Source organism: Plecotus auritus, assembly GCF_963455305.1.
Source record: "Plecotus auritus genome assembly, chromosome: 1".
Classification (NCBI taxonomy): Eukaryota; Metazoa; Chordata; class Mammalia; order Chiroptera; family Vespertilionidae; genus Plecotus; species Plecotus auritus.
Window position 1 is genome coordinate 76,250,256 of NC_137770.1, and position 14,297 is coordinate 76,264,552.

Genomic DNA, 14,297 nt, shown 5'->3' on the forward strand with positions numbered 1-14,297 from the left:
TTGTGTGAGGCTAACTGTCCTGTGTAAAGCTCCCAAGCTTGTTAATAAGAGTAAAGCACCTGGCACAAGGTAGTGATTTAATAAGTAACAGCTATTACTCTTATTTCATTTACTTTTCACAATTAACCTATTGGGTCTGTATAATTCTTCCCATTTCAGAGATGAGGAAATTAATCTCTTGACCAGGTTTACACTCAAACAGTAAGAAATAGATCTGGAAGTTCAATACAAGATCTGTTTTATTCCACAGCTCATGCCTCTTCTATTGTATCATCATTCCGCCCCCTCCCCAAGGGTGTGTGCAGTTATGTAGGGAGAAAATGGAGGGACAGAATGGAAGGGCATGGAGTATGTCAGAAATGAGCCTCCACTGTACAAAGTAGAATAGCTGCTCAAAAAATAGAATAAACACATTTAGACAAAGAAGGGTGAACCAAGGATGTAAGGCGCCCTTCCAAAAGCCGGGTGCCTCTGCTGTTAATGTCTGTTTCAATCACGTTGCTTCCTCCATACAGTGTGTCATACAAGTTAATGTCTTTGAAATTTATGAAACATCAACTCTATGGCCAGTTTTCAACTCTTGTAGACCAAATCCTAGATAGTTTCTGTTTGCAACTTTTAGATATAAACCCACAAAAAATAAAGCACATTCCAAGAAATATGAGTCATCTATCCATTTATCCAATAAAAGGTTAGGTACTGACTGCACTGATGGCCATTATACAGTTCTGAGAAGGACATGAAAAAATAAAAAAAAATATGGTTCCTGACTCGAAGAAGCTTATGTAGAAGAAATGTAAAAGAAATGTAGGAGTGGTGTGTGTGTGTGTGTGTGTGTGTGTGTGTGTGTGTGTGTGTGTTTTGGAAGTTACTAAAGTTATTCTGATGGTTAAAGTAAGCTTGAAAGAGGCAAATAATTTGGGTCAGCGTTTTGCAATAATACAATGGAGTGTGGAAAAGGATTAATTTCAGTATTAAGGTCAGTCTACTTTTCATTAATGCATATTTTTGTAACATAAACAGTATAAAATCCATCCTGATTGTTTCTGAGTGCATATGTTTGTTTATATGCAAGGTGTTGAGACGATTTTAGTGAGTGGCCTTGAAATCACATTGTTTTGAAGCAATTTAGAAAATATTATGAATATGTTCAACCTCGACTACTAGGTTCTTATATTTGTTCCACCATGCTTTTTTATATGAGAGCAAAATGTGTTCATTTAAAAAATGTAGCAGCCTGGCCCGTGTGACTCAGTGGTTGAGCGTTGACCTATTCACCAAGGGGTCGCAGGTTCAGTTCCCAGTCAGGGCACATGTCCGGGTTGCAGGCTCGATCCCTAGTAAGGGATGAGCAGGAGGCAGAAGATTGATGTTTCTTTCTCATCGATGTTTTTATCTCTCTTTCCCTCTTCCTTCTTCTCTCTCTAAAATCAATTAAAAATAAATAAAAACATAGCTTTATTGAGATATAATTCACATACTATATACCTCACCTATTTAAAGTGTACAATTTGATGGTTTTTAGTATACTTACACAGTTGTGCAACCATCACCATAATAAATTTTAGAATGTTTTCATCATCCCAAAAGAAACCCCATACCCTTTGGCAGTCATTCTCCACTTAAAGTGAACTTCTGAAAGACCCCTGTGTCTGTCATTCTTAATTATATAGGTTATATGAAAAATAATTAATTTACGCTATTTTAGATTATTTTTGGTAAGCAGTCATATTATTTGTTTTCCTTAGGTTTATTATATGTATAACCATTTGTGTTACATTACAAAAACATACCTGCTTGTTCTCAAATCAAAGTAGATTTAACTAAAACAATTATGCACAATAGCTACTTTTAAAATATTAATAATTTATTTTATAAAATTCTTAAAACAAAAATGCAGAGTTTTATTAGGAAACTGTCATGTGAAAATGTTTTTAAAATGTACAAATATTATTTTCTAATAATTAACAAATATGCTCCCATTCTGATGGGTAATGGTTTAAAAAATATTCACCTAAAAGCAGTTAGTTGTCAACTTCACAGGTACTATTGTTCTTTTTTCTGGATAAACTGTGACTGGCTTCCTAACAATTTCCCAAAGGGAATGCTGATAGCTAGCTCAATCTAGTTCTCTTAGTAAGCATTACTATTACTGAGATGGCTGTCTCTTTGCATTATTTTACAATGCCAGTTGCAAAGTCACATTTATGTATTTATTTATTTATTTATCTTCACTCCAGGATATGTTTTTCATTGATTCTAGTTATAGAGGAAAGGGGAGGGAGAGAGTGGGAGAAAACATCCATGTGAGAGAGAAACATCAATCGGTTGCCTCCCTTATGCACTCCAAATGGGAACTGAACCTGCAACCCTTCAGTGCACGGGACAATGCTCTAACCAACTGAGCCATACTGGCCAGGCCACAAAGTTGTACTTTTATTAAAATATTCCTTTGTTTTGATTTTACAGTTGAGAAAGTGAAATAAATATTTAATCTTTTTGTTTTTGTTGTGCTGCTATTTGAAATAATACCTGATAATACAAATTTATAGAGAAATACCATATTAAGAATTCAGACTGATCTACTCTTTGATATTATACAATGTATTGCCCCTATTTTTGTTTTAGATAGCACATATAATAATGAAGTAAGGATCCTAAAAATGGGATGAAATAATTACTGCTCCAGATAGAACTTTCCTTTCCTGTTATTACTCCTAACAAATAGTATTGGTTGATACTTAGTGTTTCATTTCATATAAAAGTATGCTAAAAGAGACAATAAACTAGAAAATCTTACAGTTAATGATAAAATGAGAATATTATCAGTGTATACTAACCATGTAGGTTGGATGTAGTTAATACATTCTTGGGAACAAACTAATTATATTCCAGTTTTAGTATAAAATGTTAAAAATACATTTTGTATCAAAGGACTTTAGTAGGAAATTCTTTTTGCAAACATAAAGGCCATATCTCCCCTGGAAAGACCTGTTGATTCAGAGATGTTAGCCAGCTATCTTTACTAAAACACTTTACAATGCTAAAAATAATCCACTTCAGTTAAATATGGGTAGTTTTAAAAAGAAAATCCCAGTTAGACTGTAACAGAAGGACATTTTGTGTGACAATATTTTGCATGATTAAAAATTTAAACAGAATAACAGCTATTTATATTTACAGTTACATGAGAGTAATTACTAAAGCAGACAAAATACTTAGAGCATAATTTAATAATGTTTTCCTCTAGCAAAGGAGCCAACATTATTTGCATAATTTTCACCATTTGTACGGAAACATAGCTAAGTGACATGGAGAAGACATTTCTCCCCAGCCACCTTCTTTCTTTTGTAGAGATGTGGGGAAGAGACTCATACATCATAACAATCCATTTTTGTGTGATTTCCCATTAATATCATGACCCGTGTGTCAAACCATTAGGTGAAAGAGATGTGTTCCATTCATACTTTCTCCTTTAGGGTCAGTCTTTCAATGACCAGCCTAAGCCCAACTTCAAGGCTCCTAATTATAACATTTACTGGTTCAAAGATTAACTAACCTTCTGAGAGGGGCCTTCTGGGCTCTTGGTAACTTGATCAGCTCGGTCTTCTCTTGGTCCCTCTCTTTCTTGTTCTTTGTATCTCAGGAGGGAGATGATGGTATCTGGCACATTCCTAGGATGACTCGAAGATAGCAGCCTCCTGTGTTTAGGGCTGAAAGATTGTGAACTCTGTTAGCTGAAATGCCACTCTGGGGAGGTGAACAGAACATTACAAAAGCTTTAGCTGTAGGTAGTGGAGTGCAAGTAGAGTCAAATTTGAGAGCTGGGACTTGAGTGGACATTTGTCCCTGTTTCTGCCTTAATAAAATCTGAGTGTTAACTGTGGAAAAGGGCATTGGAGAGATCACTAAAAATGAATCATTAGAGTGCCCAGAAGAGCTTTATTATGATGTACTGTGAATAACTTCAGAACCTACTCTGTACTTTTATACGCGCTTATCAGGTAACTGAGTAACAAGTACATTCTTTTATCCTCCACCACAGAGATTAAGCAGTCTGCTGAATTATAATGGCAAAGGAATATACTTTTCTACCAGCTCCAGTCAGTAGCCTTTAGAGAATTCTGTGGAAGGTTAGGAGAGGAGGGATTCTTTCTTGAAACAGTTTTAAAAATTCAAGTGAAATATATAAATGAGAGCAACCAACTTAAGTGAACCATAAGGTAAGAGTGTTGGAAGTTTTTGTTCATTTCTGTTATAAAGGATTAGAGAGTCCCAGTCAATAAACAAAGCCACTTTATGGCTCCTGACAGGTAAATTGAGGGGACTGATTTGGTCAAGGACCAGTACGAGGATGTTTCTGTTCAACAGTTAACAGGATTCAACATGATATGGAAAATACAGGCGTGCGAAACTATACTACGCCGCTCGCATTGCCAGCTAAAGCCTAAAACACAGCCACATTTACATATGTGTCCATCTGTCTGTTTTTACACTTTATTTTTCCAACCAGTGGGTGAAGTGGTTTTCATCCAAGATGCACTCTGAAAATTTTTTTCGCCCACCCCTTTCCATTTTATTACATGGATGCATATTTTAAAGTGCATGTTATTTGTCTCTGGACACACATTTGCACGGCCTTGGCTGGGTTTCCGCTTCTCTTCTGGAAGGTGAGCTCATCTTCGCAGGCCTCCGCGGTGCAGCTGCTGCACCAGCCAGGTGGCCTGGGGATGGCTGAGTTAGGGAGCCGTTTGTTGCCTTGTCCAGGTTGCAGAACACCTCCATCCACTGCAGGCCAGGGCCAAGCTGCACGCCACAGTCCAGGGCAAGCCGGTGAGAATGCAAGTGCTTTAGGCCTCCTCCGTGGAGAGCCTGGTAAATCCTGTGTAAATAGAGGGGGGATAACAAAGAATGAGCCCCTGCAGCTCTGAGCATTTGGAGCCATTTGGGGCTGAATTTGCTAAATGCTGCTTATACCGCCTGAAAAGTTGAAGAGAAAGGAGCCTAAAATCCCTTCTTTTTTTCCCTTTCTGCTCCTACCCTGGGGGGAGGGTGTTCAGGACCAGGGAAGCCTGAGGTAAGCTGATGAAGACTTGTTTTTTCAGTGCTCTTTTGAGTGTGAAAAAGGTGGCTTGGGTCACTGTCCTCTTTAATGTCGGAAAATCCACACAGTTAGTAAATGTTGCATGTAAACGAAAGCATTTCATCTCTTCTGCTTCCCGCCATGCTAGTGGGCCATGAACTAGTCACTTGAAAAATCACAGAAAAATTTCACTTTAACGTGTCCAGACAGTTAAGCACAGCAGGAGAGTAAAAGAGATCAGTAATTAGCAGGTCTTGCTGCTGGCCTCTCGCCCCTCACCCTCCCCACATTTCTGGGTCTGCAGCTTCTCCCGCCCCCCAAGCTGATCTAATGTGAAGAAAGGTAAATCGCATGTGGAAAAAGATTTACTTTGAGGATGGCTGCTGCTGCTCCTCCTCCTCCCCCATCCCCCTCCCCTTTTTCTCCCTCCTTTCTTCTCCTCCTCTTCCTTCCCTTCTCCTCTTTCTCCTCTTCTTCTCCCTTCTCCTCCTCCTCTGCCCTCTTCTCCCCCTCCCCTCTTCCACCTTCTCCTTCTTCCACTTCCCATCTCTTTTGAAACCCTGATGCAGGTTCCTCAGTGGAATGTCCTAAATTAAACTCTTGGAAGGTAGTCCCTGAAAGAAAATATATTTTGACTCTTAGTGCATTTTAATCCTGTTTCAGAGTACTTTATTAAGAGAAGAAAAAAAATGCATCATGAACTGATGGCAGAAAACGAGCTTGTAAAGAGCTGTGTTGCTGGTCCATGGCTGCATGCTCCTTCGTTTTTAGCTATAATGTTCCCAGTAACCTGAACAGGCTGGGCAGTGGGCAGCCCACCTCACCCAGCACTCTCTCTTCCCCATTAGAATAGGGCTTGAGATAGAGTACTGTTTTCATAAACAATATATGACACATGTCTCAGATGTGTAAGGACCATCTTCGAGGAGGGTCATGCACATGTGTAAACAGTAAAACACTGGACATCATCATGCTCCCACTGCCCATGAGGCAGGGAGAGAGAAGTGAGGGAGCCCAAGGCTTTGGTCGCTACTGGAACAGGTTACCTGAGCCAGGGAATCTTCTTCAGGGACACTTTCTTCAAAGCAGGTGACATTCTCACAGGGTCCAAATAATATATCTAAAGGCTCTCACTGCCAATTTGTCCATTCCACTCACATTTGAGTGTTTACTCTTTGTCAGGGCTTGGAAATCAGAAATGAATCAGACACAGCCTCCTTGAAAAAGCTCATAGTCAAATAGGACAGACAAATTAGTAAACAGATACACTGCAAAACAGAAGAATAAATATAGCAAAGGCAAGAACAAACTGCTAAAGAAGCAAAAAGCATAGCAGCCTACTTTGTTTTGGGGGACTGGGGAAAGCTCTACAAAGAAAGCTCCTTTTCCTCTGGATTTTGAAGGTTGAATAGGAGTTTGCCTGGACAAAGGAAAATGAATGGGAAGGGGGGAAAGAAAAAAATGAAGAAAAAGGGCCTTCCAGGCCAGGAGGAAAGGACTAAAGGCATGGAATCTTGAAAGATCTCTTGGCTCAGAAAAATCTTTTAAATTCAACAGATAATCCTATGTCAAAAACGTTATTTAATATTAATATGAACTTTAGATCTACAGGGAGTAGTAATGGTCCTGTATATAACAGATATACCTGTTTGTGTAAAAGTGTGCATCTGCTTGTTTCTTGGCTCATACTTCCTTTTATTTATTTTATTTTTTGAAAAATTGTATGTGTTTATTTGAGCCAAAATGAGGACATATTCCTGGGAGCAAGATCTCAAATGCTCCTCATATTTACTTTTGAATATGCTGTCACCCACTATCACTTTCGGACATAAATGTGAATATACAAGTCCTCACTCCTGGGGTTTATTTCTTATGCAGTGAGGGCTAATCCAGAACCTAGCTTCACTTTTCACATTTTCTTGCCCTCTCATAAGTTTAAGGAAGAGGGTAGAGGGAGTCAGCATGGTCTTTGGAGGACAAACACCACTCTGCCACTGACTGTGTGACCTCTGACAAGTTATTGTCTTTGAGTCTTAAGTTTTCTTATTTGTAAAAGGGGATTGATAATAGTAGTTATTTCATTTACTTGTTGTGAAGATTAAATGAAGACTGGGACAATGCAAGTGCCCAATCAATGCTACTTGTGATAATGATGCTAATGAAAATGACAACAGTATTGATAAAAATGAGGGCCCTGTGTTCTAGAGCTAGAGAAATGGTGTGGAAAAGGGACTACCCTATTTAATTTTAGATAAAAACATTTTAAGAACTCTATAAATTAATGTATGTATATGTATGCATATGTATATTTGAGTATAGGCAAAAATATGCAGTTCATCTACAAATATATTTGGACACTTGTGTATAAATTGGTGAATTATTTGAAATAGATACAATTTAATTTATATACACATAGATTTATAATCACATATATCAGTATCTATTTATTCACGAAAAGACTTAATTCCTGGGAATAGGTTGTTTGGAAGATGTGTGTGTGTGTGTGTGTGTGTGTACGTGTGCGTATGGATGCACACACATGTATATGTATTAAGTTAGTAAATATACATTGCACAAACTGAAAATGGTAATATACTGTGTTTCTATTTATCAATGATGATAGAGGGAAAAGTCATGTTCTCCCAGGTGAGATATTCTTCTTTAAAGCACATATTTTTGTATAAATGTATTTAACTATTAAACTTGGTCCAAAACTTGGAGAAGTGAGGATTAAATAACACACCACCAATTTATCAAAAAGAAGTACAAATACCAAAATACCATTAACTATTAACAAAACTACATGTTCCTTTGTCCTGATTATGTCTCTGAAAGTATAAAACTGAGAGGGCAGTTTTAGATGTTTGTAGTGTGACAGTGTACCAAAATGTCATAGAAACCTTATGACTGGAGGCAGAGGAATATCACACTTTAATCTCAGTTCTGTAGAGTGTTTAACAGCTTGCACAGTGAGGGCATCGCAGCCCCCGGGCTCCTGACTGTGTTGATAGTCCATCTCAAGTGTTTGGAGCATCTCTGGGCTCTGAAAGTTAGTCTCCTGAGGTCCATATAAGGGTCTCCACTTGGAACACAATAAATTGATTACAAAAATCCTGGGTGCCGAAGACTCTTGCTGAACTGAATATATTTATATCTCTTACAGACACTGGCTTACTTTTGGGAGAAAAGTTTGCACATTTCTGTTTGAACTGGGATCAGCCTGGCCCAGCTCTAGCTCAGTGCCCGCCCTGGGACCTAGATCTAATCTCTTTTCTGCACTTAAACCTTTGCATATAGGATCAAGCCTTGTTTAGAACTGTCCCTGATAACAGAGTTCAAATGAGGTAATGCTTTGAAAAGTAAAAGGAAACTTACAATGTTAATGTGAGAATAACACTGGACTTGAAGTTGCCTGGACTCCAGTTTATGTAACCACATGTAACTGTGAAATCTTGGGCAAGGATTTAACCTTCTTCAATGCTAAATGTCTGGTTTTTTTCTTCCTTTGTTTGTTTGGGATGGGGAGGAGGGAGGAAGTTAAAAAAAATGGACTAGGATCTTCTTGGTGGTTGCACTACATTTCTGATAGGTCGCATCCCAGTGGGATTGAACTCACCATAGCACATCGTCACTGTATCATTTCTTTGTTCCAAGCCACGCAATTGATATCTAAAATACAGACAGATTTTTGGCTAAATGGAATGAGACAATATGCCAATGAAAGGAAGTGGTGTCCTTTTGCCTGGGTAGTTTTTCATGACCAAGAATTTTACGGTCTGGGAAGTTCTGCTTTAGAATCATCTCAGGATCCTCTCATAATATGCCCATATCTTTTCTTGATTCGCTAGCTACATGGCTACAGATACAGATTTTGCCTTCTCCAGGATACCCTGCCCAGAGTGTAGTGTGCTCAGCTGTGGGAAGGTTGTGTGGCTTCCTCCAGCACATGCCTGTAAACCCAGCCAGAGAGGAGGGCCCAGAGACTAGCTTCAGGCCTTCCAGACGACCACCAGCCAGGGTAGCCGGCTAAGCAGACCTCCTCTGTGCTCTACAGCAGGGCTCCTCAAATGTGAGTGGGTGTCAGAGTCCTCTGGAGTGCCAAGGGACACTGAGATCGTTGGGTCCCACTCCCTGAGTTTCAGGTTCAGTGGGTCTGGGATGGGGCCAAGAATTTGCATTTCTCAAAATTTCTTCACCGGTGATTTACCTTTTTTTTTTCTTTTATTAAAAATATGTTTTTATTGATTTCAGAGAGAGGGCAAGGAAGGGAGAGGGCAAGAGAGATAGAAACATTGATGAGAGAGAAACATCCATCAGCTGCTTCTTGCACGCCCCCCACTGGGGATCGAGCCCACAACCCAGGCATATGCCTTGACCGGGAATTGAACCAGTGACCTCTTGGTTCATGGATTGATGCTCAACTACTGAGCCACCCCAGCTGGGCTGATTTACATTTTGAGAGTCAACATTCTATAGCTTCTTTCTTCCTGTTTAACCCTCACCACCAGAAGGTTAGGAGGGGGCTTCATTATGTTGGCTAGTATGTGTGATGGAGAGAACACCATGGCTCTCCTACAATGAATGAGGCCCTAGCCCAGCCTTGGGCAAACTACGGCTGTTCTGTCCGGTTCTCTTGCTCTCCCCTCCGTTCCGTTACTTTGAAATTATATTAGTTCATACAAACACTCCATCCATGCTTTTGTTCCGGCCCTCCGGTCCAGTTTAAGAACCTATTGTGGCCCTCGAGTCAAAAAGTTTGCTCACCCCTGCCCTAGCCAGACTATAGGTGCTCACCATGACCACTGACCAGACTCATGGGAGTAAAGTAGAATTTTAACAATCCACCTGTTCCTGAGGTTGCATTTTATTTCAAATTAGGAGGTCATCTAGTCCAGTGGCTTTCACAAACCAGTTTCAGCATTAGTTCTAGGCTGATTGTATAAGCAGAGTCAAGGAGCTTGTTAGAAATACAAATTCCTTGTCAGTGCCCGAGGATATTTTGATTCTGTAAGTCTGGGATGAAGCTTGGGGACCTGTGTTTTTAACAATCTCCCCTGATGATTTTTTTTTCACTTCCAAGTTATCTGTCCACAAGTCTTGAGTATTTCTTCCCAGGGTCACACACAGCATATTCCAGCAATACAGCTATTTGGACTCTCTTTACTTAAAACTTAGACTGTGCCCTTAGTCAAGGGATTAGCAGCCTTTGGAAAGAGGTATGCACCATGTTCCTCTTTATTCCACTTTTCATCATCGGAGGTGGCAGTGTGGGAGAAAGGCCTGTGATTCAGCCCCTCAGAAGGGCCCTAATGGGCACTGAGTTCTTCTAAGAAGCACTGTTCCTGGCATGTTTAGGACAAGGTGTACAAGGGCAGCCCACCTAGCCCCTTGATGCTATGATGAGTGTACTTGCCCCAGTGTGGGATAATCGCAAAGAGGGGTGGACCCTAGAATAAGCTTATTGGTAAATTCTGTCATTCACTCACCCAGCAGTTGCTGGGTACCTGCTCTGGGTCAGACATGGTGGTGTGCTCTCAGGATAAAAAGATAAGAAACAGCCCGGCCAGTATTGCTCAGTGGTTGAGTGTCAATCTATGAACCAGGAGGTCACATGCCCGAGGTTATAGGCTCAATCCCCAGTAGGGGGTATGCAGAAGGCAGCCGATCAATGATTCTCATCATTGATGTTTCTATCTATCTCTCTCCCTCTCCCTTCCTCTCTGAAATCAATAAAAATACATTAAGAAAAAAAAAGATAAGAAATATTTTTGAATCCTAATTTCGGATGCTGACACATATACTGTTATCTCCTGTACCTCCTTTGGCACATACCTCTGTGCTGGTACACACATCCTTCTGGGCACAGAAAGTCACTTGGCACAGGTGCCAAGGATTGCCAACTATCTGACATACACGTACAGCCGGAAAACAATAGCCACATTCGGAGACCCTAACCCCAGCATCATCTGCACAATTTCATTTTAGGTTGCAGATCACACAGTTGCCTTGTTAACATTTTTATTTAGGCTGTTGTTAGTCCTCTATGCTGGAGTTGGTTCAAAAATACATTGAAGGAAAGACGATGGTATTTATTGTGTATTTGAAGAGGAAAATTTCTCTCTTTATAGACATATAAACACTAATATTAATTTGAAAATCTAATGTTTAGTATCTAGTTATTATAAAAATAGTCACTTTTTTCTTTACTATTATTTGTTACACTGGATCCCAATTCAAATATTTTATAACATTTCTATAAAACAGACTGCTTTATATTAAAATTCATGTAATGATCCTGTCTTCTCCAGTTTAAGTCAATCATCCAAAGAGGCTCAATCTTGCTCCATCTTTTCCTTGAGCTAAATATAGTGAATCATATAGTTTGAAGGTGTTACCAGCCCTCTTTGCTTTTAAGCAGGAGAAAATGCACTGTGGAAACGCCGTCGCTCATTCTTAAGGTCATTGATTGGTTAAAAAGGCAAATGCCTTTTTTTTGGTTGAACTTCCTTCAATTAAGCCATTAACCTTTGAAAATAAGTATATTCAAAAATCTATCAGAAAAAAGCTAAATGAGATTTTAACAAAATCCTGACAATTTCAGCTTAAACATATACACAGAAACCATATGTGCTTCGAAAGAAATATATACACACAGGCATTGTTTACAGCGCGTGTTTTTATATTTGGAAGACATGGAGGGGAGAGCTGTTCCACACATACATTATCTGAAATGTACATCCAGATAGCCTCCTAGATTTTCCACGGAGACAAAGATATCTTTATCGGTAGCAGGCAGACAGACTGACCGACTTCAAACTTGCACTTGCAGTGTGGGTTTTTTTTTTTTTTTCCTCATCTCCGGGTACTGCTTTTCAAAACCGCCCCGGGCTACAGAACAGCACCTCAGATCCCCAAGGCCCACTGCCTGGCTCCTAATAGCCACTCTCCATCTGTGTCACATGAGCAGCTGATGAGATCGCTCCAGTGTCTGTATTTGGGAGAGCACATCCACCCAGGTTAAAATGCTAGGGTTGCCAAGGAGCAGTCAGAAGCCATTAGTGGGGGTGAGAATTTGCCTTGCAGCAGTTCCTTGGCATGGTAGAAGCGTGTGTGTGTCCCTGCTCGTGCGTGTGTGCATGCGTGCGTGTGCCTGTGTGTGTGTGTGTGTGTCCTTGTGCAAGCGACCCGTTAGTGTGCATGGGTGTGCAGGGAGCGCAGGCAGATGAAGGGTAGCCTGCGTCTACCCACTATTCAAAAGTCAAATGCCTTTTGTTTCTCTGCACTCTGATTAGTTCTTTGACTATTTGGGGTCCCTTTGACTCGCTCTTTTTTTTTTTTTTTAATCATAACAGACGGCAAAGAAAAAGAGAACAGCAACTTCGGGGTCATGCTCTAGTGTTTGGGCAGATGGAGGGGAGCTGCTTTGCCTTGGGGCAGGGTGGTTGTAATGAAGTGGCCTGTCAGTCTGTAAATAGTGAGGGTCATCTCTTCCATGTGATGGAGGGTATCGCATTGCAGTGAAAATGGAAATGTCAATAAAATTAATCTGCCGGCTCTTTGCTGTGGCTTTTCTGCTTCTCTGGTCAAAGAAGGCTGAGGGTTTTTTGGTGAGAAAGGAAAAGAACAGGTACAGGGAAGCCCACCGAGCAGACCGTGAAGTTGGAAGGCGAGGGGCCCGGCAGGCAGGATGTGGCGGTGTGACCCCATCCGCCAGGAGGGAGCAGGCCTGGGAGTGGACCGGTGGGTCTATGGCATTCCCCGGGACGCTGTGGAGCGGCCAGCTCAGGCTACATTGAGCACAGAGTTTATTGTTTTAGGCTTTCTTGGACAAGGTTTTTACTTAGCATGGGATTTATGGCATTTACTGCTAATGAATGTCTATTCTTAAATTACAAAAACCCCCATCTCAGCACAATTCCCAGATGTCCTTCCAGGACCCTGGCTTCTTAAACACCAGCGGGGAGCATAAACTCTCCACTTCTCTGTTTTCCTCTTTCGTGTGGCTCCAGGCTAATGATGTGCAAGGAAAACACAGCCATCTATAAAGCCCCAGTGCTGTCCCCGTATTCTTCATTTATTTTGCATTTGATTATGCCACAAGTCGGATCTTGTTTCTCTCCTTTTTTTAAAGTTATTAGTTCAAATATTAATGTAGGGATATGGCATATACTGCTGCTCTTGATTGATGCCTTCCCAAAAACAGGAAGACGTGCGCGTCTGAATTTTAAGAAAGTAGGGGTCCTGCAATGCCTTGCCGGAAGAGTTTTTCAGATACATAATTTAGATGCCCTCCAGGCAGGCTTTCAAGGCATTTTTGCCGGAGGGCAAGAAAAATAACTATGACTGTTAAAAAGTAAATGATTTTTGCTAATGCACAATTGATGCCCGAGAAAAGCACAGAAGAGAAAGATGTTGATAGAAACTTCTGATTAAGTGAGCACCCTACCTTGATGTGTATCTTTTTTTTTTTTTTTTTTAATGATAATGATCCGTGGTGCAGAGAGCTACAAGTTTCATGCAAATGCTGAGTGCAGGGTCACTGAGGAGTGTGCAGCTGTGTGTGCTCCGGAGGTGACAGTTCTGGGAGGGGCTGAGCAGGCAGTGTGTTATGTGCAATGAACAGTGACACAGTTACTGTCACCTATGCAGGCAGCCTAGAATATATAGACTACAGAACATTTAACTTGATTACCCGACAGTCTGTGTTCACTATGGGCACGGGATGCATTTTCTCCGAATGGGTTTTCTGATGGCGGTTTTCCCACATTGGACTCCATAATTGACAAAGAGCTACTGCACTGTGTCAAGCACACAATTATAATCGAATTAATGATACGGGCGAGTGTGAGACACACAAAATTAACATTTGAAGAGGGCTGGTTTAATTTTGTCTTTTACATATTTGTGTCTCCAATTATACTTTAATGAAAGAGACTATAGGCGCTAATGGATATCTCTCAACAAGCTGCACGGAGCTCCTCATTAGCTGCGCGTGGTTGTTGGCCCCCTTTCTGGGTTCTCTCTCATGTGTTTTCATGTCTTTCCACCAGGGGATGGTCTGGACAACAGCGTGGCTTCACCTGGCACAGGTGACGATGATGACCCAGACAAGGACAAAAAACGCCAGAAGAAAAGAGGCATTTTCCCCAAAGTAGCAACCAATATCATGAGAGCGTGGCTCTTCCAGCATCTCACAGTAAGTCAAGATGAAAGA

At 40.7% G+C, this 14,297-nt stretch overlaps 1 protein-coding gene across 10 annotated transcripts in view; it reads left to right on the forward strand.

Annotated features, from left to right (window-relative positions):
* MEIS2 (Meis homeobox 2) overlaps window positions 1-14,297 on the forward strand; it is a 208,291-nt gene that overhangs the window by 49,001 nt on the left and 144,993 nt on the right. For all 10 annotated transcript variants that reach the window (XM_080643818.1, XM_080643817.1, XM_080643812.1 and 7 more), the window contains one exon: window positions 14,134-14,279. In XM_080643818.1, the coding sequence (XP_080499944.1) occupies window positions 14,134-14,279 (146 nt within the window). The remainder of the gene's footprint in view (window positions 1-14,133; window positions 14,280-14,297) is intronic.